Source organism: Hyperolius riggenbachi, chromosome 4, assembly GCF_040937935.1.
Source record: "Hyperolius riggenbachi isolate aHypRig1 chromosome 4, aHypRig1.pri, whole genome shotgun sequence".
NCBI classification, from domain to species: Eukaryota; Metazoa; Chordata; class Amphibia; order Anura; family Hyperoliidae; genus Hyperolius; species Hyperolius riggenbachi.
The window spans coordinates 296,556,960-296,583,984 of record NC_090649.1 but is presented as its reverse complement, the minus strand read 5'-3'; the positions used below and the strand labels follow the sequence as shown (position 1 = coordinate 296,583,984).

The window sequence follows — 27,025 nt, the reverse complement described above, 5'->3', positions numbered from 1 at the left end:
GCCCACATTCAGTGCTATTGGTAGTGCATTGCTATGCATTATTTATATGGGCAAAATAATGTGCCTAGTGTAAACTGTCCCTTAACACCCTGGCGTTCTGATTAAATCGCCAGGGTGGCTGCGGGAGGGTTTTTTTTAAATAAAAAAAAAACTATTTCATGCAGCCAACTGAAAGTTGGCTGCATGAAAGCCCACTAGAGGGCGCTCCGGAGGCGATCTTCCGATCGCCTCCGGCGCCCAGAATAAACAAGGAAGGCCGCAATGAGCGGCCTTCCTTGTTTTGCTTATATCGTCGCCATAGCGACGAGCGGAGTGACGTCATCGACGTCAGCCGACGTCCTGACGTCAGCCGCCTCCGATCCAGCCCTTAGCGCTGGCCGGAACTTTTTGTTCCGGCTGCGCAGGGCTCAGGCGGCTAGGGGGGCCCTCTTTCGCCGCTGCTCGCGGCGAATCGCCGCAGAGCGGCGGCGATCAGGCAGCACACGCGGCTGGCAAAGTGCCGGCTGCGTGTGCTGCTTTTTATTTCATCAAAATCGGCCCAGCAGGGCCTGAGCGGCAGCCGCTGGCGGTGTTGGACGAGCTGAGCTCGTCCAGACCGCTCAGCTGGTTAAAGTTAACCTGAGATGGTTCACTAGCACTTATTTATACTTACCTGGGGCTTCCTCCTGCCCCATGTGAACCATGGACTCCCTCGCTGTCCTCCTCGGCCCTTCTGTTATTCTGTTATGACTCCAGGTAATCCAGGCAGTTGCACCCTTCTGTGCCGCGCAACCCTTGTCACACTTCCGGCCCGCGCAACCCTTGTCACGCTTCCGGCCCCTGGAGCAATCTCCGCCTGCACAGTAGTACTGCGCAGGCGCAGAATGCCCCAGGGGAATGCACAGCCGTACTGCGCATGCGCGGAAGCCCACAACTGGTAGTGACTGACTGGGTTACCAGGTGTCGTAACGCCAGAATGGAGGGGCTGAAGAGGATGGCAAGGGAAGCCACGGTGCTCATGGGTGGAGGAAGCCCCAGGTAAGTATGAAATAAGCACTAGTGTGCCATCTCAGGTACATTTTAAAACTCTGAAGATTCTGTCCTGATGAAAACCCCTAGATGTGCCTTGCAGATAGTCCCATCATTTAAAAGGAATTTAGACTTGTGTTCCGCATTTCCTTTAGATTGTCTACTTCAGAGATATGGGGAAATTCCACTTTTCTTGTGAAAATTGCAATTTCTTAAAGGAAACTCTCTTCAGGTTTGATACTTCTAAGTAGAGGCAAGGCTCTGAGTAGTCCAGTTCCTCCATGTGATCCGTCGTTCCATCACTGTCTTCTTGTGTAGCCATTTGACCCATAGTGGGTTGAAGAACACTTTGACACTACTGTGTCCCCAAGTAGTTCCAAGGACAAGCACATCCCTACTGGGCATGCGAGGACCAGACTTGTACATGCCCATTATGAACGCACTCCTCCTTGGAACATCTCGGATACTAGAGAAGTTCCAAAGAGCCAGGCAGTCCAGTAGCTACGCTGGAGGGCAACACTTGAACAATGGGTCAGATGGAGGAACAGGAATTCTCCTTGCTAAACAGTCTTCCCTCTACTAAGGTCATTTTCTCACATCAGGGTTGCTTTAAAGGGGTTCTTTCGCGAAAAAAGTAGGCAGTTAAAAAATGTGACAGATGACAGGTTTTGGGCCAGTCCATCTTTTTAAGGGGGATTTTCAGGGCTTTCTTTGTTTTCAACAGCATTTCCTGAACAGCAGTTTAACTGCCAAAATAGCAAGATACCAGCCGCCCTCCCTAATAACTTGCACACTATTATGTCAGTTAGATTTTGCAACTGTTGTTCAGGAAATGCTGTTGAAAACAAAGAAAGCCCTGAGAATCCCCCTTAAAAAGATGGACTGGCCCAAAACCTGTCATCTGTCACATTTTTTAACTGCCTACTTTTTTCGCGAAAGAACCCCTTTAAAGATAAACTCACACCAAGAATTGAACTTCATCCCAATCAGTAGCTGATACCCCCTTTTACATGAGAAAGCTATTCCTTTTCACAAACAGACCATCAGGGGGCGCTGTATGGCTGATATTGTGGTGAAACCCCTCCCACTAGAAACTCTGAGGACCGTGGTACTCCTGGCATTTTCCGGTCTGTGAACCTTGTTGCATTGTGGGAAATAGCTGTTTACAGCTGTTTCCAACTGGCAATAAAGCAAGCAGCAGCTACATCACCTGCCAGCAGTAAAAATGTCACCATGTGATAAATGTCAGAATGTTAATCAGGGATTTAAAAGATTCTACAATGGGCAAACACTGACTAAATCATTTATACATTATTTATTACATTATTTTCACTGGAGTTCCTCTTTAAGTTGAGTTCCATATATTGTAAAGATTGCCAACATTAACTGAGCTTTTTCCTGTGCATGATGTAAGATACAGTAGTTGCCGTCAGTAACTGTTAGATAGGGGAGTCACAGTTTGCTGCCAGTCTATGGATTAGTCCCGGTATTCTGAATAGCAATGAATGAGTTGCAATGACTGCTCATCTGTGCAGCTTATTATTTATGCAGCAAGGGGAGACTTTATGGATAATCTCATGGCAACAGAACACACAGTATGGTTGCTAAGCTACCGAATAACAGTTTGTTTAAAAGTTCTTAGATGGCTGTGGATAGAATTAATAGATGATTCCCAAAGACATTAAATTGCAAAAGGGACCTCTGCAGTGTGGTGGCCCAGTAGATAGCACTAGAGTCCCAGGTTCAAACATCGGCCAGAAAACCATCTGCATGGAGTCTGTATGTCCTTCCATTGTTTCTATGTCTACTCCCACATCCCGAAAACATACTGATAAGTTAATTTGTTCCCTCCTAATATAGAAAAAATGATCTTGGTCTATAGAGTTTAGATTGTGATTTCCTCTAAGGAATAGTTGATGATACGTCGGTTTACTTTGTAAAGCACTGTAAAAGGTTTTTAGCACTATATACATACATATTAATGATAAAAGGTAATGGTCAATTTAGAGCAAACAAGTGGAATTTCCCTCTAAGCTCTGTACAGATATTAGCTAGACATTAGTAGTAAAACTAGTCAGGGATCCTAAATTTGTTCATTTGTCACCCATCTGCGAACATTAACTCATGGGTATAGATAAAGGCAAAGGTTTTCTTTTATATTTGTGGTTGCATTCCCTTGCTGTAAGGTAGTTTTCTCCCCTCCCCCCCCCCCCCCCCCCTCCACTCTTCAGTACCATCAAGCTACAGTATCTAGCATTGTTAAATTACTGTAATCCAGAACAGTCATTGGCGATCGTGCCAGATGATGTCTTAGGAACTATTGGCGCTCAGATGTGACACGGATACAGCTGAGCAGGCTGTTCTGTTCTGTGTAGAGATTCGGGAGGATGATAAGTTGCAGACAAGCTGCAAGCAGCTTGTTCCTGAGACAGTAAAAGATGATCATCTTTAACAGCAAAGTCTAGCACCTGTATGTGCTCATTAGCACGGACAGCCCATGTTAATTAGTGGCTTTGTTCACACCTAATGCGTGTCTGTGTTTGTGTTTGAAAGAACTCACAATATGCTATTATTTTAAAGACGTAGGTTTTTCACCCAATGTATTTTATGCAGACTGGCATGTTTTAGTGTATAAGACCACACTTGTTAAGTTCACATTCTCTTATCACTAGATAATGTGAACATAGCCTTAAGGTGTCCATTCATTACATCATTGTGATTGAATCTGCCAGAGATCGATGGTGCAACATGGCGGAAATCAGTTGAAATGAAAGATTGGACAGGATGGGAAGTTGTCGCTTGAAAGGGGCCGGTCAGATGTGTCGCAGTAACGGCATTCAATTTTGGGTTGAATCTGATAGCCGTCTATTAGTGTATGGGTACCTTTTGTGATTACTCCTGGCCAATATCTAGTATAGGAAATCCAGATTCTGCACTCAGCTTAAACAAATGATCATAATACTGCTAAATGGTCAAAACTGCTTCTTATGGTAAGATATCTTACGGTTTAACCACTCTTACAGTAAAGAACCTCAATCTAGATAGATAGCAAAAAAAATTTTGGGGGACAATACACATATCATGTCCTCTTGTCCTTTGTGCAATCCAGGGACAAAAAGGTCACCTACCATATGAAAACTTTTTTTTTTTATTTTATTTTTTTACCCTGGCTTTGTGGAGGTGGTTATTAGCATAGCTTATATGGCCTTTTCAACACTAAGAATTATTTTCCCATAAATTACAAGAGTAATCTTTATTTTCCCTCTCTCATCCTTTGAGACCTGAGTGTAGAATTGTCTAACTGGATGTGCCATACTACTGCTGGCCTGAGACATAAATGTGGAACGGTCACAAACACTACAAATCCTGATGTTCTTTGTAACCACAAAGTCTACAGACTGCATGCATATGGTTCCATTTGGTTCTGATACTGCTGATTCTTCTTCAAGCTTGTAGGCGCTGACAATATGCAGGATTTTAGCTGTAGAGGTGCTCCTAGAACACAAGGGTTGAAGTGTAGAGGGGATGCAGAGATGGAGGACTGTGTTCTCTCCCAAAAACTGTAGCTGGGTGGTCAAAACTTAGCTGGGGACAATAGTGAGCTGTGCCATATACAACATTTTTTGTGTGCCAAAGTGAGTGCCCCAGCCTGTTTGGTGAATTTTCCATATGTGCTCCATACTTTGCTGCAGTGTTCTAGTGCTATTCAAAGTATATCCCAACTTTCCAGCACTTCTGTGTAGTAACCCAAAATATTTCCTAACAACCTAGTCCCCCCCCCCCACCACCACCACCAGAAAAGGTCTAAAAATAGCTGGGGAGAACATTGCAGCAGTTGGGGGTGCTACAGGTGTACGGGGGTTGGTGTGCATAGGTGCTACAGGCATGAAGGTGTTAAGGTGTGAAGGTACTGAAACCAGTTGAGGTGTATGGAAAGGCTACAGGTGTTGCAGGGCTTGAGGTGTGGAGACACTGTAGAGATGTCCAGCGGTTAGATTATTAAAAGCTGCAGGTAGTCAGAGGATAAGGTGCAGAAATACTGGAGACATCCTGGGGTTGGAGTATTGAAATGCTGCAGACATACAGGGTGTGAGGTCTAGAGGTAATCCAGGGGATGGAGTATGGAAATTCTGCAGGTGTACAGGCTGGTTGAGCACCTCTCCAGGGCCCCTCTGGTCCAAGGGCCCCGGTGCGGTCGCAACCTCTGCACCCCCTATTGCTACGCCACTGGTTGCGAAGACACTGGAGATGTCCAGGGGATGGAGTGTGGAAATGCTGCAGGCATACAGGAGTTGGGGTAAAGTACAAACACTGGAGATGTCCGGAGGTTAGAGTATTGAAATGCTGCAGGTAGTCCGATGATAAGGTGCAAAGGTACTGGAGACATCCTGAGGTTTGAGTATTGAAGTGCTGCAAATATACAGGGAGTAAGGTGCAGAGGTAATCCTGGGGATGGAGTAGTATGGAAATGCTGCAGGTATATAGGGGTTGGGGTAAAGAGACACTGGACATGTCCGGAGGTTACAGTATTGAAATGCCGCAGGAAGTCAGAGGTTAAGGTGCAGAGGTACTGGAGACATCCTGAGGTTTGAGTATTGAAGTGCTGCAAACATACAGGGAGAGATGTGCAGAGGTAATCCTGGGGACGGAGTATGGAAATGCTGCAGGCCATCAAGGGCTGAGATATGGAGGCATAAAAAGGTAGAGGTGCTAGTAATACTTCATTCAATTTAACTACAGGACTATGTTCTACATTGTAATCTAGAACAGCATCCACATTTATATATTGGTCTTAGTCTTCTATTATATCAAACAGGTGTTTTAATTTGATAAATGTTTACAAAAGAAGTACTTGACAACAGTTGGTTATTGTTTTACCTGTGCATGCTTTGCATCGTATATTCTCTCCTGCAGTATGACACTGTACTTGATCTTTTATCTGTCGCCTGTGCTCCTGTCTTCACTTCCCAAGAGTCAAGATGAAAATCTAGCTTAGAAGTTTTACTTTCTGTTGCTTCTTCTGCTTGGGGAATAAAATAAAAAAAAATAAACAGCACCACCATGTGGCAGTCTGATATAGCACAGTTATTGATGACCATTACAGAAGTGTTATTCTTTGCATGGCAGTATATTCTGCTTTCAAACTGTATGTAATGATAACCATGTGCTGTTTTCATTATGCTTTACAGTAATATCTGTTCGCTGTAGAATAACTGTAGATGTGTGCTAGCATATGTTGTGTATCACCAAAATAACTAGTATTTTATTTGCACATCAAGTAATTTTGCTGTAGATGTATGCTGTAGTTCATGTTGTAATGTTTTCTTACTGGACTGATTAATTATTGCCTTTTTACACTTACTTCCTGGAGATATATTACATGGCGAAGGAACTTCTGCATTAGAAGCCTTAGGTATGCTTCAAGTATCGTCTGCAAGCCAACTTACTCATGTGCTTTCATGTATTTATTTTTGTTATATGAAATAGTGCTTCCTGTTTGATATTGTGGTTGACAAGCTATCATTCACTCACAAAATTCTTTCCGAGGAAGTTTAATGAATAGATCAGTCAGTGATAGGTGTTGAGTTGCAGGAAGGTTATCACTGATTTCTTATTGCTAACTCAGAGCTTTGGCTGTGAATTCTCCAATGCCTGAATCGTGACCTACATACTAGGGTTATAACATAAACGCCTCATTTAATTGAACCAGTTTTTTTTTTTTGTGAAATGTAATCTCAAGGAAAATGTAGTAAAGGTCTCAAGACTCCATAATGACGTGTGCAGAACGGAGCCTTTAGTTGGGAGATCTGATTGCCTTAGCTTCTAAAGGTGCGTACCCACATGCGACTATAGTCGTTCCCAGATCATTTCAAAGGACGATCGTTTAAAAAAAAAAAAAAGCAGCCAACAACCATTCAGTCTAACGACGGACGAGCTAGATCGTTAAAAAACGAACAATCTAGCTTGGCGGATTTTTTCCACCGACAATCATTTGCAAAAGTAGTACATCGTTGGAAAACGGTCGTTCGTACTAGGCTTGACATGCGCATTTCGCTATTTCTCCATGGAACTTTTCATTTTTATGCGCAAGTGCAATAGTTGCTTTATGTGATGTAACGTTCGTTCTAGCGATCAGATCGTTACACACCTTTAAAAGCTAACTTTACTTAGGTCGTTCTTTTGTCAATTAAAAGTTCGTTCGTCATTCACAACGAACGATCGTTGTTGTATGTGTGTACGTAGCTTAAGTGATGTAAGAAGACAGTAGATGAATCAGCCTACAAGAATTCATCTATAGCTGCTGAGCTATCACTTTAAAGCATACCTGAAGTGACATGATGAGATAAATATATACACACATAGTACTATCCCTGCAAATAAATTATCAGAAGTGCCTTTCTGTTTTCCACTACAGCAAGAGTTTAGCCTAATCTACACGATACGATTCTTTGTATGATTCGATTACGATTCTATTTACGATCCGATTAAATCCGACATGTCCGATCAGGATTCGATTCAATTCGATTTGCCATTGCAAAACAATGGCACATCGAATTGAATCAAATCGAATCCTGCTCGGACATGTTGGATTCAATCGGACCGTAAATAGAATCCTAATCGAATCGTACAAAGAATCGTATCGTGTAGATGGGGCTTTAAAACAACTTAAATTCTTATCTATGCAAAAGAGCTTATGGACTGCTTTTCTGTGAAAATAAGCCAAAACAGCTGAGAAATAGTGAGATATAGAGTATTATGAGGTTTTACTGTAGGATAGTTCAAGGGGTCATTAGTTTCAGCTAAACACAGCAGAGTGTGAGTTCTAAACAGCAGCTCTAACAATCTGATGCAATCTTTGAAATAGTTATAAAAATAAAAATGAGACTTCTATACTACTATTCTATTCATCATCCATACCACACATACAGTTCATTATCTAGTAAGTTTATTTTCACGTCAGGTTCACTTTAACCACTTGAGGACCTAGGGCTTTCTACCCCTTAAGGACCGGCCACTTTTTTTCCATTCAGACCACTGCAGCTTTCACGGTTTATTGCTCGCTCATACAACCTACCACCTAAATGAATTTTGGCTCCTTTTCTTGTCACTAATACAGCTTTCTTTTGGGGCTATTTGATTGCTCCTGCGATTTTTACTTTTTATTATATTCATCAAAAAAGACATGAATTTTGGCAAAAAAATGATTTTTTTAACTTTCTGTGCTGACATTTTTCAAATAAAGTAAAATTTCTGTATACATGCAGCGCGAAAAATGTGGACAAACATGTTTTTGATAAAAAAAAACCCATTCAGTGTATATTTATTGGTTTGGGTAAAAGTTATAGCGTTTACAAACTATGGTGCAAAAAGTGAATTTTCCCATTTTCAAGCATCTCTGACTTTTCTGACCCCCTGTCATGTTTCATGAGGGGCTAGAATTCCAGGATAGTATAAATACCCCCCAAATGACCCCATTTTGGAAAGAAGACATCCCAAAGTATTCACTGAGAGGCATAGTGAGTTCATAGAAGATATTATTTTTTGTCACAAGTAAGTGGAAAATGACACTTTGTGAGAAAAAAAAAAAAAAAAAAAAAGTTTCCATTTCTTCTAACTTGCGACAAAAAAAAATGAAATCTGCCACGGACTCACCATGCCCCTCTCTGAATACCTTGAAGGGTCTACTTTCCAAAATGGGATCATTTGTGGGGTGTGTTTACTGTCCTGACATTTTGGGGGGTGCTAAATTGTAAGCACCCCTGTAAAGCCTAAAGGTGCTCATTGGACTTTGGACCCCTTAGCGCAGTTAGGCTGCAAAAAAGTGCCACACATGTGGTATTGCCATACTCAGGAGAAGTAGTATAATGTGTTTTGGGGTGTATTTTTACACATACCCATGCTGGGTGGGAGAAATATCTCTGTAAATGACAATTTGTTAATTTTTTTTACACACAATTGTCCATTTACAGAGATATTTCTCCCACTCAGCATGGGTATGTGTAAAAATACACCACAAAACACATTATACTACTTCTCCTGAGTACGGCGATACCACATGTGTGGCACTTTTTTGCACCCTAACTGCGCTAAAGGGCCCAAAGTCCAATGAGTACCTTTAAGATTTCACAGGTCATTTTGAGAAATTTCGTTTCAAGACTACTCCTCACGGTTTAGGGCCCCTAAAATGCCAGGGCAGTATAGGAACCCCACAAATGACCCCATTTTAGAAAGAAGACACCCCAAGGTATTCCGTTAGTAGTATGGCGAGTTCATAGAAGATTTTATTTTTTGTCACAAGTTGGCGGAAAATGACACTTTGTGAAAAAACACAATTAAAATCAATTTCCGCTAACTTTTGACAAAAAATAAAAACTTCTATGAACTCACCATACTCCTAACGGAATACCTTGGGGTGTCTTCTTTCTAAAATGGGGTCATTTGTGGGGTTCCTATACTGCCCTGGCATTTTAGGGGCCCTAAACCGTGAGGAGTAGTCTTGAAACGAAATTTCTCAAAATGACCTGTGAAATCCTAAAGGTACTCATTGGACTTTGGGCCCTTTAGCGCAGTTAGGGTGCAAAAAAGTGCCACACATGTGGTATCGCCATACTCGGGAGAAGCAGTACAATGTGTTTTGAGGTGTATTTTTACACATACCCATGCTGGGTGGGAGAAATACCTCTGTAAATGGACAATTGTGTGTAAAAAAATCAAAAGATTGTCATTTACAGAGGTATTTCTCCCACCCAGCATGGGTATGTGTAAAAATACACCTCAAAACACATTGTACTACTTCTCCCGAGTACGGCGATACCACATGTGTGGCACTTTTTTGCACCCTAACTGCACTAAGGGGCATAAAGTCCAATGAGTACCTTTAGGATTTCACAGGTCATTTTTGTTTCAAGGCTACTCCTCACGGTTTAGGGCCCCTAAAATGCCAGGGCAGTATAGGAACCCCACTAATGACCCCATTTTAGAAAGAAGACACCCCAAGGTATTCCGTTAGGAGTATGGTGAGTTCATAGAAGTTTTTATTTTTTTGTCACAAGTTAGCGGAAATTGATTTTAATAGTTTTTTTTCACAAAGTGTCATTTTCCGCTAACTTGTGACAAAAAATAAAATCTTCTATAAACTCACCATACTCCGTACGGAATACCTTTGGGTGTCTTCTTTCTAGAATGGGGTCATTTGTGGGGTTCCTATACTGCCCTGGCATTTTAGGGGCCCTAAACCGTGAGGAGTAGTCTTGAAACCAAATGTCGCAAAATGACCTGTGAAATCCTAAAGGTACTCATTGGACTTTGGGCCCCTTAGCGTACTTAGGGTGTAAAAAAGTGCCACACATGTGGTACCGCTGTACTCAGGAGAAGTAGTATAATGCGTTTTGGGGTGTATTTTTACACATACCCATGCTAAGTGGGAGAAATATCTCTGTAAATGACAATTGTTTGATTTTTTTACACACAATTGTCCATTTACATAGAAATTTCTCCCACCCAGCATGGGTATGTGTAAAAATACACCCCAAAACACATTATACTACTTTTCCTGAGTACGGCGGTACCACATGTGTGACACTTTTTTGCAGCCTAGGTGCGCTAAGGGGCCCAACGTCCTATTCACAGGTCATTTTGAAGCATTTGTTTTCTAGACTACTCCTCGCGGTTTAGGGCCCCTAAAATGCCAGGGCAGTATAGGAACCCCACAAGTGACCCCATTTTAGAAAGAAGACACCCCAAGGTATTCCGTTAGGTGTATGGCAAGTTCATAGAAGATTTTATTTTTTGTCACAAGTTAGTGAAAAATGACACTTTGTGAAAAAAAACCAATAAAAATTATTTTCCGCTAACTTTTGACAAAAAATAAAATCTTCTATGAACTCGTCATACACCTAACATAATACCTTGGGGTGTCTTTTTTTTCTAAAATGGGGTCACTTGTGGGGTTCCTATACCGCCCTGGCATTTTACAGGCCCAAAACCGTGAGTAGTCTGTAAACCAAATGTCTCAAAATGACTGTTCAGGGGTATAAGCATCTGCAAATTTTGATGACAGGTGGTCTATGAGGGGGTGAATTTTGTGGAACCGGTCATAAGCAGGGTGGCCTTTTAGATGACAGGTTGTATTGGGCCTGATCTGATGGATAGGAGTGCTAGGGGGGTGACAGGAGGTGATTGATGGGTGTCTCAGGGGGTGGTTAGAGGGGAAAATAGATGCAATCAATGCACTGGGGAGGTGATCGGAAGGGGGTCTGAGGGTTTGGCCGAGTGATCAGGAGCCCACACGGGGCAAATTGGGGCCTGATCTGATGGGTAGGTGTGCTAGGGAGAATAGATGCAAGCAATGCACTGGCGAGGTGATCAGGGCTGGGGTCTGAGGGCATTCTGAGGGTGTGGGCGGGTGATTGAGTGCCCTAGGGGCAGATAGGGGTCTAATCTGATAGGTAGCAGTGACAGGGGGTGATTGATGGGTAATTAGTGGGTGTTTAGGGTAGAGAATAGATGGAAACACTGCGCTTGGGTGGTGATCTGTTGTCGGATCTGCGGGCGATCTATTGGTGTGGGTGGGTGATCAGTTTGCCCACAAGGGGCAGGTTAGGGGCTGATTGATGGGTGTCAGTGATAGCGGGTGATTGATGGGTGTCAGTGACAGGGGGTGATTGATGGGTGATTGATAGGTGATTGACAGGTAATCAGTGGGTTATTACAGGGGAGAACAGATGTAAATATTGCACTGGCGAATTGATAAGGGGGGGTCTGAGGGCAATCTGAGATTGTAGGCGGGCGATTGGGTGCCCGCAAGGGGCAGATTAGGGTCTGATCTGATGGGTAACAGTGACAGGTGGTGATAGGGGGTGATTGATGGGTAATTAGTGGGTGTTTAGAGGAGAGAATAGATGGAAACACTGCGCTTGGGTGGTGATCTGATGTCGGATCTGCGGGCGATCTATTGGTGTGGGTGGGTGATCAGTTTGCCCGCAAGGGGCAGGTTAGGGGCTGATTGTTGGGTGGCAGTGACAGGGGGTGATTGATGGGTGATAGGTGATTGGCAGGTGATTGACAGGTGATCAGTGGGTTATTACAGGGAAGGACAGATGTAATTAATGCACTGGCGAATTGATAAGGGGGGGGGGGGGTCAGAGGGCAATCTGAGCGTGTGGGCGGGTGATTGGGTGCCCGCAAGGGGCAGATTAGGGTCTGATCTGATAGGTAAAAGTGACAGGTGGTGATAGGGGGTGATTGATGGGTGATTGATGGGTAATTAGTGGGTGTTTAGAGAAGATAACAGATGTAAACGATACATTTGGGAGGTAATCTGACGGCGGGTTTGCGGGCGATCTAATGGTGTGGGTGGGTGATCAGATTGCCCGCAAGGGGCAGGTTAGGGGCTGATTGATGGGTGGCAGTGACAGGGGGTGATTGATGGGTGATAGGTGATTGGCAGGTGATTGACAGGTGATCAGTGGGTTATTACAGGGAAGAACAGATGTAATTAATGCACTGGCGAATTGATAAGGGGGGGTCTGAGGGCAATCTGAGCGTGTAGGCAGGTGATTGGGTGCCCGCAAGGGGCAGATTAGGGTCTGATCTGATAGGTAACAGTGACAGGTGGTGATAGGGGGTGATTGATGGGTGATTGATGGGTAATTAGTGGGTGTTTAGAGGAGAGAATAGATGTAAACAATGGATTTGGGAGGTGATCTGATGTCGGATCTGTGGGCGATCTATTGGTGTGGGGGGGTGATCAGATTGCCCGCAAGGGGCAGGTTAGGGGCTGATTGATGGGTGGCAGTGACAGGGGGTGATTGACGGGTGATTGACGGGTGATTGACGGGTGATTGACAGGTGATTGACAGGTGATTGACAGGTGATCAGGGGGATAGATGCATACAGTAAACAGGGGGGGGTGGTCTGGGGGGGGGGTCTGGGGAGAATCTGAGGGGTGGGGGGTGATCAGGAGGGGGCAGGGAGCAGGGGGGGGGGATAAAAAAAAAAATAGCGTTGACAGATAGTGACAGGGAGTGATTGATGGGTGATTAGGGGGGTGATTGGGTGCAAACAGGGGTCTGGGGGGTGGGCAGGGGGGGGTCTGATGGGTGCTGTGGGCGATCTGGGGCAGGGGAGGGAGAAATCAGTGTGCTTGGGTGCAGACTAGGGTGGCTGCAGCCTGCCCTGGTGGTCCCTCGGACACTGGGACCACCAGGGCAGGAGGCCGCCTGTATAATACACTTTGTAAACATTACAAAGTGTATTATACACTTTGTATGCGGCGATCGCGGGGTTAACATCCCGCCGGCGCTTCCGTATAGCCGGCGGGATGTTGCGGCGAGCGAGCGGTGACAGGCGCCGGCGGAGGATCGCGTCACGGATGACGCGATCGCTCCGCCCATGCCCTTAAATGGACCGCCGCCTCTGTGGGTGAGGCCGTCCTGCAGGGCTCCACTTCCCCGCCGCCCCTGTGTAGTGGGCGGTCGGGAAGTGGTTAAACTGTGCTGGTCTATTCAGTATGGAAGCAGGCATTTGTATAGGCAAGGCAAATTTCATAATCATGAGAGCACAGGCCACGTAATCATTAGAAACACCTAACCTTTATTACCAACTGTATGCATTGACATAGGTAGTGAAGTGCCTAATGCAGCAGTTTTGACAGAATTGGGAAGTTATCTTTTATCTCAGTTTCAGACACTGCAGGCCACTTTTCCATGGTGGATTGATGAGATGCACGAAGAAGGAAGGTTTTTTTTTTTTGTTTCTTTTTTCTCATTCTGTGGTACTTGGGGGTCAAAAGCAGAGGCGCCGCGCCACGCCACCATGCTAAGTTTTACATAATGGTCACATGATCTGTTTTTTTCCCTGCAGCTTGAGGCAGGGGCCTCACTGACAAGAAATGCATGCGCACACAATCGCAATCACCATTGAAGTCAATGGCCCACTTGAGAAATGAATAATTTTTGTGTTCGTTTTTCCCCCCCTAACTCCTACCCTACCCCCAGTCAGCCAGTGACGACAATTGGCTGTCATAGGCTTCAGCCTATGAGAGCTGATCGCTCTCCGGTGTTCCAGGGGGACTGCCGTGTCACACGGCTGTCCCCAGTACAGCGCTGCCTTAGATCGCAGCGCTATACATTCGCCGTCTAACAGTCTCTGAGCGGCGATCGCCGCTGGGAGACTGGAGGCATCTTCAAGGAGATGCGAGCACATCAGCGTGGGGCGGTCCTGGGGCTGCCGCCGCGTTCACGCTAATTGGTGTGCAGCGGTCGGCTAGAAGTTAAAGTTATGAGACGAAAACGTTTTTTTTAAAATGCAGTTAAAAACCTATCGGTAGCGTAAATATATACATATGTCCAAAGAAAGAACAGTCATGTCAAGGATGAACACCTGGAAACCCCGGTGGAACTTGCAACACTTCGGCCAGGGATCGCTGTATGGCCGAAATATTGTTGTAAAAGGATCCCTGGCAAATTTAGCTGTGATTTGGCCATTAAAAGGTTACATAAAAAAAAAACATGGGATCACCCCCTTCTGAGCCTCTTTAACCCCTTGTCACCCATGCAAGCTGGGATAGCCAGAATGCCGGTCCCAGACCGCAGGTGCTCTACACCACAGGTGGCAGGGGTGTCACAGGGCAGGGTGATGGGGGTGCCCTGACCTGTGTGACAAAAGATGTAACCGCAGAGAGAGTGGCAGCTGCCGCGGTTGTGGGATTGCGATGTTAAGTATAGAAGATGGGAATAAAGTTTATATAGTCACATTAACACATTTTTAGTAGATAAATACAACACTTAAGTACATTAGATCTAAATGAGGCAGGAAGAGGGACAGAGGGATTTGGTACCAAACAGAGGCGCACAGTTGGGAGTAGTATCACAGTCCCTGCCGAAGATCACACTGAGGTTTCTTTGTGAAAATGGCCTGTTTGTTTTTTCCAGTTAAAGGCAAGGAATATATTAGCGCTAGAGAAAAGCATAATGGTCCAGAGCTATTTCAAGCATTATCTCTTTGAGATATTGCCTCCATGAAGACCTTGAACAACACGTCTTACACCTTCTAAATTGAATTGTTATAGTCTGTCACTCTGTTACATTATTATAAACATATGGCAAGTCCTTAAATGCCTTTTCTCATTTCATACCATTAAAAATTCATGTTTTTTTTCCCACTGTTGTACTTAGGTTACAGAAAATATGCACTGGTCATAGATGAGCATGTCATTACATTCCTACTTGACACTAGAGAAGTTCATTTGGGTTTGTAATTGGTCATTAGACGCAAATGAAGTGTTTTTGCGTACACCAAACAATGAAACAAAGTACACTGGCTGTAATACCCCTACTTAGCAGGTCTCACATTGAATTAATTAGTTATCTTCAAGTTGCTATAAATTACTCTAGAAAAGATAATAATGCAACTAGCACAAGGCAACCATTTAGAGGAAAGCAGATGCTTACATACACACTACTGCAAGATTCAAAGATTTTTTTTTCATACGAACCTGTGACATCACTAGCAAAACTAGCATGATGTCACATGCAAAATAACAATGATGCCTTACTGCAATAATCTCAAACTCTAGTAGTTCCAAAGTGAGGCAGGCACACCTTCCGTTTCTTGGGGTGCTTGGTGAGGTGGCATAGGCAGTGCCACACTCGTAAATCAATCACAGAAATCTCACCAGCACACCTCAGATTAAAGCACACCCTGTATTGCATCAATACCCAGCACTGGAACGGTTAATCACAGAACCGCTTCACAGGAGGAGTACTTCACAAATCACGCATAGCCTGCACTGCTGCACAATCTGTAGAAGTGATATTAACCACTTGAGGACCACGGTGTTAAAACCCCCTGGTGACGGGCCATGTTTTACTAAATTGGCCACTGCAGCTTTAAGGCCTCGCTGCAGGGCCGCACAACTCAGCACACAAGTGATTTACCCCCTCCCCCCCCCCCCTTTTCTGCCCACCAACAGAGCTCTCTGTTGGTGGGGTCTGCTCGCTCCCCCAGTGTTTTTTTTTCCAGAAATATTTTTCTGTTTTACTTTGTAATATTTTTACTTATTTTATATCCCTCCCCCGCCCGCCAATTAGCATGATCACTTTTGTGCCTGCCAGGGAGACAGCTGTTTTCACATGGCTGTCCCCAGTTCAGCGCTGCTGTAGATCGCAGTGCTGTACAATGTTAATAAACAGCGGTTTCGCCGTCTAACAGTCTCCGAACAGCGATTGCCACTGGGAGACTGAAGGCGGAGCTCTGCCTTCCAATGCAGAGATGCGCACACATAAGCAAGCGCAATCTCCTGCAATCCCCATTCCATGCGATTCAATCCAATCGTGGGGTGATCCTGGGGCTGCCGCAGCGTTCACGCCAATTGGGGTGGAGTGGTCGGCAAGCAGTTAAGCACTTCTCAATCTGCAGCAGTTTAGGAATGGATTTGCACTTTTCTTAACTGTAGTTCAGTGTTAGAAATTCACACTAAACTGCAACTATTAAGTAGGATTTAGGAATTTTCTTATCTAGCAGAAAAGTTCCCCTGCTGTTTAGAGCTGTTTAGGAAGAAAAAACTGTAAGTAATGCTTTGATAAATCTGGCCCAATGTGTGCACCCCGGAACAACAAACAATTAGACATTGAATTGCCAACCTTTAGCCAAGCCCTCCAGACTTCTGAATATGCTAAGCCCAACCCATTTCTGAATCATTTTATTCTCCCAGTGTTTAATAGTCCTGTTTGGGAGTCAGTCTTTGTGACTGAGGCTCTAAAACTAAATTGTTATGTGGTGTGGTTTAGCACAAGAAATGAAGGGGATTGAAGGGTTTGAGGTCTCCAGCTATAGTGTGACTAGAGTTGGGCCGAACGGTTCGCCTGCGAACGGTTCCATGCGAACTTCAGTGGTTCGCGTTCGTGTCCCGCAGGCGAACTTTTGCGGAAGTTCGGTTTGCCCCATAATGCACCATGAGGGTCAACTTTGACCCTCTACATCACAGTCAGCAGGCCCAGTGTAGCCAATTAGGCTACACTAGCCCCTGGAGCCACTTCCCCCCCCCCCCCCCCTTATAAAAGGCAGGCAGCGGCAGCCATTACGCTCACTCGTGTGCCTGCGTTAGTGAGAGTAGGGCGAGCTGCTGCAGACTGTCTCTCATAGGGAAAGATTAGTTAGGCTTAGCTTGTTCCTGGCTGCATACCTGTTCTGTTCAGTGAGCCCACCATACCTGTTCTGTTCAGTGAGCCCACTGGATTCCTGCATACCTGTTCAGTAAACCCGCCATCGCATACCTGTTCTGTAAACCCACCACCGCATACCTGTTCTGTGAACCCACCACCGCATACCTGTTCAGTGAACCCACCACTGCATACCTGTTCAGTGAACCCGCCACTGCATACCTGTTCTGTTCAGTGAACCCGCCACTGCATACCTGTTCTGTTCAGTGAACCCGCCACTGTATTCCTGTTCAGTTAACCCGCCACTGCATACCTGTTGTGTTCAGTAAACCCGCCACTGTATACCTGTTCAGTGAACCTGCCACTGCATACCTGTTCTGTGAACCCGCCACTGCATACCTGTTCTGTTCAGTGAACCCGCCACTGCATACCTGTTCTGTTCATCAGCCAGGCGACCATATGGGCTGTAAAGCCACCAAAACCTGCACTCTCGCCATGGTGCGCACCAGTCCAGCACGGCCGTCACTACACAAACAGCTGTTTGCGGTGCGTTACACGGTGAGTTTGGTGTGTCAGTGTGAAGCAGTACCTTAATTACACTACCTGATTGATGTATACACATGCAAGATGTTTTAAAGCACTTTAGACCTGTCATTTAGCATTCAATGTGATTTCTTCCCTTAAAACGCTGCTTTGCGTCAAATCCAGATTTTTCCCGGGGACTTTTCGCATGTATCCCACTCCTCCACCTGGGGGTCCAGGTGTTAGACCCCTTGAAACATCTTTTCCATCACTTGTGGCCAGCATAATTTTTTTTTTTCAAAGTTCGCATCCCCATTGAAGTCTATTGCGGTTCGCGAACTTTAACGCGAACCGAACCTTACGCGGAAGTTCGCGAACCCGGTTCGCGAGCCTAAAATCGGAGGTTCGGCCCCACTCTAAGTGTGACCCATGGAGACTTCCATTGTACAGAAATTGATTTTCATAGTATTGCAGGTATTATGAAGTGCCCACAACACGAGACAGCTAATTTGGGCACCGCACTGCGCCAAGGACTTGGGTGCCTCTATAGGCCCTAATGTTAGTTACAGCTATAGCAGCTCTCACTGTGTAATTTGGACATTGGGGCGTAACTAAAGAGGGAGCAGCCCCTGCGGTAGCAGGGTGTAACTAGAGGGGAACAGCCCAATAGCAGGGTGTAACTAGAGGGGAGCAGCCCCTGCGGTAGCAGGGCGTAACTAGAGGGGAGCAGCCCAATAGCAGGGTGTAACTAGAGGGGAGCAGCCCAATAACAGGGCGTAACTAGAGGGGAGCAGCCCAATAGCAGGGCGTAACTAGAGGGGAGCAGCCCAATAGCAGGGCGTAACTAGAGGGGAGCAGCCCAATAGCAGGGCGTAACTAGAGGGGAGCAGCCCAATAGCAGGGCGTAACTAGAGGGGAGCAGCCCAATAGCAGGGTGTAACTATTGGGGAGCAGCCCAATAGCAGGGTGTAACTAGAGGGGAGCAGCCCCTGTGACAGGGGCAGAACTGTGGGGAGCCCCAACAACTTCCCTTCCCTTCTCCAAATCAAGGGTCCCTCCTCCAGATCAGGTGTTTTGGTGGCTACACTTGTTATGGATGTGAAGATCATGATAGCCACACTTGTTTTATGACCCTTATGACATAGGCTCAAGGCCATAAAGAACTCGAAGGGGAGGGGGTGTAAACATTGGGGGCCCGATTTGTTTTGTTGGGGGGCCCATTAATTGTAGTTATGCCACTTTTTGGGCTACATCAATAGCGCAGTCTTTTAGAGTCTCCCTGTGCCCACATTTCCCCATTCTGTTTTCATACTTATGCCCTACAACATGCCTACACACTTGCAGTGCTGTCTGGTCATTCTTTGTATAATAACTAGTTCATATTAATATTACATTTAGCCATGTGCAGTTTGCTTGAGGTTATTTTATTATTTTTTGTGCCCCTACTGAGTTTTCAGATTAGTATTTCATCAGTATCTGTAGCATGAAGCATGTCCATATAGAATCATCCATTCTCTGATAAGATCCAGTGCCTTATGCCTTTAAAAACAAATCGCCTTCCACCTAGATACCTCATTACTACTCCTGCAGGTCTTCAATTAACCTTATGTAGTTCTTGTGAGAGAAATGCAACTGTAGCCCAGAGTCTTGTGTAAAACGTATTTGATATTTAATCGTATCACCCTTAGCAGCATCCTTTGCCCCTTCTTCCATGTCCAGCATAAGAAAAATATAGTTGAATATAGGACAGATGTTCAGGATCTTGTAGTCATTTTCACATCTGTAGTAAGGCAGATGCAGCTCTGCACACAAGTTCTAGATTTCAAACTTGAATTCAAACCATATGCCCCCAAAAAGGAAACCACCTATAAGCATGTCCTATTCAATCATATGTAAAAATGTTATACAACTTTCTTCCATTTGAGGGTGCAGAGAGTATGTGGAGACCTTTCTTCTCCAGTCTCAAAATTTAAAAAATGTATTCTCCTTCCTTGCTTCCCAGTTCCCTCCCCAATGCTATGCACAGGATACCAGTGACTTTCAAAATGCAAAAGTTAGATATTCACCTTGGTAAAGGGAAGCTCTGGATAATCCTGAGACGTCTTTGTCCCTCTCCACCTCGCTGTTCCAGTGCTGGGTCCCCCTGAAACTAATCAGCAAATGATTGTTGACGGAAGCCTGGCTTTACTCAGCAGGCGCAAGGTGGGAGCGCCTGTGCAGTAGCATGGAGCCGCTCTACCTTGGTTTTTTCCACCGAGCAATAGCCACTTGGTGCTACTGCACAATGCAGCCATGCCCATTTACGTATGGGAGTGGAACCTTTAGCTACCTGAGGGTACCGGCATCCAGCTGTGGTATCCATGAGGATGTGGGAAGACTCTCCCTATATACGTAAAAGTATTTTACTTTAATGGGACGTGGGAAGACTCCGTCTGCTAAGGAAAGTATCTCACTTTTGTGTCTTTAAAAAGTCACAGGCTTGCTTTAAGTACCTTTAAGCACTCATTTTGGACAAGACCAGCCTAGCAGCAGCATACTTCGACGTTTATTCAACTGACACAGTGGGCCTGATTAAATAAACCTCTCCAAGACTAAAGATTATTGGAGAATAAAAATGAGCCCCCAAGACTAACCTGCAGTTAAGTCATCTGCTATCCATAACCAGGGTTTACAGGCCACAGATGCAGCATTCTGAACCAAGGCAAGGGGTGTTGATAGGATAGTGAATTGGCAGTTGAGCACCTGCAACAAGAACAGGTTTTTAATAAATCCTAAGTGAGGGCTGTAATTTCTTGCCCTGCAATCGTAGATGGTTTTGAATATCAGGTTGAATTTGCTGAATCACTTATGTTCCTCATTGATCTACAGCTCTAGAGAACTTTAGTAAACCAAGGTCAGTGTTTAAAAATATAAAGCATTAAAGGGACCTGATTTTGCTGTGCTTAACCAAACTTCCTCATACTTGTGTATGCTGGGAAGCTTACAAGCTGGTGCAAGGAAGTCGTGTGGACTTCCACGTTCTTCAATGGGAAATGTATTTTTCATAATGTTGCCTCCTTTATAAATGGGTGTTGCACAAGCTTTGTTTTGCAATTTTATATTATAAATATCTTCTCATTTCGATCTGCAGCCAGCTAAGGTTTTCTAAAACTTACCAATAAGCTCAAATTGGGCTTTTTTCAGCTTTTGCAACAGTGTACTGTTTGGAGTACTGTTGCCATGAGACCTCCCAGAAACTCACATTCCTGCGGAAATAATGAGCAGCATAAGTCGGAGGACTTTGTTACTCTTTTTTAACATGTGCACTAATCTACAGTATTAGCAAGAAACAGTTTCTGTTAGCTCCACTGAGGAATGTCTGCAGTTTATATGCACATACAAAGTCATCAAGCTAAAATATTTGCCTTTAATTCTAGCAAAGCATAGAAGCAATCTGGAATTGTAGAGTTTTTCTTAACAAAATTGAAATTCCCTTGAAGGCTTTCAGACTGTCACTTGACTTGAGTAGAGTTAAAATCCTTCTACAAAGCAGGCCACACACCAGTGCTCTTTCACTTAAGTCAGGTAGCAAAACTGCCATGTCTTTATGGCCTTCCCATTCTTACAGTTAGGCCCATTCACACTTGAAAGCGCAAAATGCCGGCGGTAATGCAGGGGTGTTTTTTCTGCGATTTCACGTGGAAAAATCACTGGACACTGCAGCGATTTTTCCGCAATCGCGTTTAGCTCTTCTATAGCACTGAAACACGTTTGCCGGGAAATCACCAGAAAATGGTGCAGTCTACGCGTTTGCTTTTGGCGATTTGCCTTAATCGTCGACGCTTGAGCGTTTTGCCGACATCGCCGGCAAAACGCTCTAGTTTGAATGGGACCTTAGCCCAGTTTTTCTAATTTCCCTATGTATTTTCCATGTTGTGCTACCATTGTAGGACTGTCATCGTTTCAAATACTCTTTGCGCTGTGAAGTGTTACCTTTAAAGATGCTTTGTTATATTGTAGGCAGTGTTGTGAGAAAAGGAATCTCATGGTAGCGGTCAGAGGAGGGTAGTGGTTTCAGGTGCTGCTTCCTGTGCAAGATAGTATCTAGAGTGAAGGAAAACAAAAAGAGAACATGCACTGAAATAGTGGTATAGATGCAGAGAGAATGCCTTAATGGAAAGGTTTCACCTTGTATGTGGGGCTGGAGACACCCATAGGGGCTACTAGCAGTCAAGCTTTTGTCCCTCTTAAGAGCTGGGGACCGGGCATTAAACGGTAGATCCTCAGGTTCTGGTCTTCCCTTCTTTTGCTTCAGGCAGTGTCTGGGGAACTGTAATAGGTTCCAGTATAGCCGTGTGTGTCACGTTTTGTGTGTGGATAAAATGTGCTCTGCTGCAACAAGCTTATCCACCAGCTGTGATAAGGAGATTGAAAACCACGGTGAATGGCCACAATGGCCTTAAAGCGGTATTGTCACCATAAAAATCAAATTTCAACAGCAACTGGTCTGAGTGTATTAAGTGATAAAGATGATAATCCTCCATTCAAAACTTTCAAAACTTTTTCTGCTGTTAAGATGTGAAGTTATCACATACTTAAGGAACACTGGCCCTTTAGTAGTCATGCCAAAGAATTGCATGCTGGGGGTTCTTTTTATCTATAATCTATTCCTCCTCTTCCCTTTATTTCCCTGCCAGCTTCTTATCTGAAACCTAATCCCCTACTCACTTGTGTTTACAAGCAAGGCTGAGGCGACTCAGCAATTGGAGGAGACAAGAAAAAAAGTAAAGGGCAGAAATGACATCACGAGTTAGCCTTAACTGTGGGCAAAAGACATGGCCCCCACCAGGAACAGAATTCTCGTAATTTACTATATAACATTCACTGAAATCAAAACATGGACAGTATAATACATGTGTTATGTAAGTAGATCTAGTATTTATCTACTTATATATGTGTTTTTTTCCTGGCATAGTATGGCTGATCCTACTGCTTTAATTCACTAAGCGTATCTCCTGTGTTTAATAACGTTTCTAGAGTAATCACCATGGTGATAAGGCATGTAGTATTCAGGAAACATTTTACCTCAGGCAAACCTAAAGTTAACTCTTCTGTCTTTAAGTTAAGGTGAGATCTCTAAAATTAACTATTCAATCCTTAAAATAACTCCAGAATTCTAAAGTTAAAGACAGGCTGTTTATAACTGTGTGTGAAAATAACTGCAGAGGGGGTAATTTAACTACAGAGGAGGTAACTTAAGTAATGAATAGATAAGATAACTCTCTCACTGTGTGGTGGCAAGTTATCTCTTGCCTTATTATCTCCAGCACCATCTTAGTGAATTGAGGCCAATATGCTTTAAAGTATACTACTATTACTGAATCTAACTTTTTGCAGCCATTCACCTCTGTTTTTAATCTTTTTACCACACACACAGCCAGTGGATAAGTTTGTTCCAGCTGAGCACATTTTATCCACACACATAACGTGAAACACACACAGCTACACTGGAACCTATTACAGCTTCCCCAGTCATGGACTTATGCTGGGTACACACATTGCGATTTCCCGCTCGATTCACAGGATCGATTGGATTGATTCGATTATTTCCAACATGTTTGATCGGGTTTCGATGGATACATCCGTCGATTGTGCATGCTTAATATGCAAAATCGACAGCTGTATCCATCGAAACCCGATCGAACATGTTGGAAATAATCGAATCGATCCAATCGATCCCACGGATCGAGCGGGAAATCGCACCGTGTGTACCAAGCATAAGGAAAAACCTGGAACCAGAGGATCTACCGTTTAATGCCCGGTCACCAGCTCTTAAAGTGGTATGAAACTCAACATTTCCTCTTTGTTCTAAAAGATTATTTACATCATAAAATCTACTACCACAAAAAATGTAGCAGGACAGCATTCAAACTGTTAAATACAATGCTTTGTTCTTCAGTGGGCTTCTGGCTGCATCCAAAGAGGTGATATCATCTTTTGTTAACATTCCTTTGTCAGATACATTTAGTAAACATTCAAACTGAGCTCTACTGAGCGGAGAAGGGATCACTAGATAGATTTTATTATACTAATACAGCAGCTATGCAATAAAATGCAGTGGCCACTTTCAGAGCAGATAAGCTGTATTTTGGGAATTTGTCATTTGTAAACAGACATTGTTACTTATGCACAGCAGCAAATATGATAACTGAATGGGTAATAAAAGTAGGAAAACACATTTTATTGAATGTTATGTCGCAGTTTTATCCCACTTTAAGAGGGCCGCAAGCTTGATTGCTGGTAACCCATAAGGGGTGTCTCCAGCCCCACATATGAAGTGAGACCTTTCCAACAAGACATTGCCCCTGCATCTGTACCACTATTTCAGTGTGCACTCTCTTTTTGTCTTCCTTCACTCTTGTTATATTGAAGCCTTTCAAGTAATTACACATGCAAAAAGTTTTTGGTAAAAATAAAAAAAAGTTGTGGATTTTGTATAATGAAAGAACTTTAACTGAAGCACAGAATTCTCATCTGCCTGCCCACTCGTCCCCCTCAGTCAGCGTAAAGGCATGTTAGGTAACCTGTAGGAAAGCGTGGCCTCAGCTGACAGAGCAGGCCCCCCCTTTGTGACAAATAGGGGGTGATTCAGACTGACTGGGGGAAGCAGAGTGAGCAAGCAGCTTGTAGGTTGGTGAGTAGGAGATAAGGAATTATATTTTGGATCAAGAGGCATTTTCCTTGCTTTATGCAAAACCTGTATTTTCTACAAAACTTTTTGTGTGTAATTATTTCAAATAGTTTTCTTTCGCATGAATATAAAGCTGTGCCTGAACTGAAGTTTTAATGAAAAAAAGCATAGAAAAGAGCGTTCTTTTATTCAATGCAATCATATTTGACTATTTTCTAGCCTGGTTTCATTTCTGTGGGCTAATTTAGTTTTTGTTTTGTTTTAAAGCCATATAACCTTTCCAACGTGTCAGTATTAAAATCCTGATGGTCTGCCTCTAGTAGAGCTGTGCTTTACACACCTATGTCTGCATTGTTTGCAAGCTTAAAGAAAACCTGTAACATCAAAAAGTTCCCCTGGGGGGTACTCACCTCGGGAGGGGGAAGCCTCAGGGCCCCAGTGAGGCTTCCTACGCCGTCCTCCGTCCCTCGGGGATCTCGCTGCAGCCCTCCGATCAGTGGCGTTGTAAATGTTTACCTTCCCGGATCCTGCACAGGCGCTGTTGCGGCTCTCGGCTCCAAAATAGGCAGAAATACCAGATCGCTGTCGGGTCTGCTCTACTGCGCAGTCTCCGGCGCCTGCGCAGTAGAGCGGACTCGACTGAGATCAGGCATTTCCGTCTACTTCGGAGCCGAAACCCACGACAGCGCCCCCACTAGAGCCTGGAAAGGTAAATATTGAACAAGCTGATGGATTTGTCGGGCCGCTGTTTGGAGGGCTGCAGTGAGACCCCCGTGAGACAGAGGATGGCGTTGGAAGCCTCATTGGGACCCTAAGTCTTCCCCCTCCCAAGGTGAGTACCCCTCAGGGGAACTTTTTGATGTTACAGTGTCTCTTTAAAGGATTGCTGTAAGGGGGGGGGGAAGAGTTGAACTTACCTGGGGCTTCAAGAGTTTAACTTACCACAGACTTCATCCTGTGCCCGCACAGCCAGTCACGAACGGTCCGGTCCATGCCACCGGCTCACTACCGGAATTTGCGACTTTAAAGTTGCAGTGGGATTGCGGCTTTAAAGTTGCAAATGCCGGATGTGAACTGGCATGGGGACCAGAGCATCAGTGACTGGTTGGTTGGGCACAGGATGTCTGCGGGGGACCTGAGTAAGTTCAGCTATTTTTTTCCCCCACCCCCCTTACAGCATTCCTTTAATATATGCTGACCAGAGATGTTCAGTGAAACACTATTAATTCTGCCTCGCATACAAATTATATGCAGCTTTATATTTAGTCACTTGGGATTTACAGGAAGTGCCCTTTGATTGGCCCAGTTCCAAGCCGCATATAGTTTGCGTTAAATATGCATGTAAGTCATAATCATTAGCTTCTCATTGGCCCTTTGTAGAAGTAACTGCAAGCTAGCTTGACATTCACATTGTTTGATCTAAACCTTAGAATCTAGCTTTGTCCATTTGTGATGGACTATCATTTTGTAGCTAAGCCAGTAAGCCAGTCTACTTTAGGAATGCATATAGTGCATACACTACACTTGCTTGAAAGCCATGAACCCATGTAGGTTCAGGTCATGCATGGAATTTGTCGGCCTAAGTGGTTTATTTCCATACTAGTTGGTGCTTTGAAACCACCAATTAGATCATCTTAGTGAGGGACGGACAGCATTCTGTGGTCATTATCTCACCTTGCCATGAAAGGATCAGGACCAGGTGCTTTGTATGAAGAGAAGTACTTTGCTTCTCACAAGCAAACATTTTAAAGGGAAATTATCATGAAAGCAATATTCAATCTGTGATCCTTATTTGCTTAAGGAAATACTTAATTGACATTTTTTTCTTCACTACAGCAATGTCTTGGAGCTCATTCAGAATTTGTGTGGTGCATTGCTGTACAACACACACCACTCATTTTGATGATACTCGAGAGCATCGGACATTGTGTAGATTGATGTTCTTCTCGTTTGCTGCCTTGCAGTATCACACTGCTGCATGAATTTTTGTGTGTGCTGCCCCATTCAGTGTAATGAGGGGGTCAGTATGACAGCAGAAAGGTCACCTGCTTCTACCCTAGTATGGATGAGCGCTTAGTTGTAGGTCCACAGTGACCTGCAGCCAGCAGTGTTAGAGTGAAGTTGTTCTGGGTCAGCGTTCTAGAGTGGTAATGTCAGGATCAGCACAACAACCAGCTGTATTGTCTCCCTTCAGGTTTACTTTAATGACATGGAGGCAGTTCATTTATGTATGGGGAGTAGCGCAGATATTTATAAGAATGTAATATTGCCTAGTGCTTAGCTCATGTAGGTGTGAGGATGTATAACTGTACTGGGGCTTCTAACCCAGAGTTCCTCAACCCTGTCCTTAAAGGGAACCTTAACTGAATAGGGGGTAAAGAGTTTCACTTACCTGGGGCTATTACCAGCCCCATGCAGCAGTCCTGTGCCTTCGGCGCCGCTCTGGAATCCTCTGGTCCCCCGCTGTCACTTAGTTTCGTTTTTGACGACTCACCAGTCGCCGGCCGCCATGCGTATTATTGGACGCATTCACCAATGCAATTAGCGCTATTGCGGACAGCAACGCGTACAAAAATACGCGTTGCCGCAAATATATGCGTGCGGAATGCGGCAACGCGTATTTTTGTACGCGTTGCGGTCCGCAATAGCGCTAATTGCATTG

The 27,025-nt window shown here is 44.4% G+C and overlaps 1 protein-coding gene across 11 annotated transcripts in view; it reads left to right on the top strand.

Moving 5' to 3' along the window:
• Nucleotides 1–27,025, top strand: part of PTPRK (protein tyrosine phosphatase receptor type K) — a 571,635-nt gene that overhangs the window by 436,330 nt on the left and 108,280 nt on the right. For 5 of the 11 annotated variants that reach the window (XM_068231517.1, XM_068231508.1, XM_068231510.1 and 2 more), the window contains exon 15: nucleotides 6,380–6,421. The exons of the other annotated variants lie outside the window; for them this stretch is intronic. In XM_068231517.1, coding sequence (XP_068087618.1) covers nucleotides 6,380–6,421 — 42 coding nt within the window. The remainder of the gene's footprint in view (nucleotides 1–6,379; nucleotides 6,422–27,025) is intronic. 11 annotated transcript variants of the gene reach the window in all.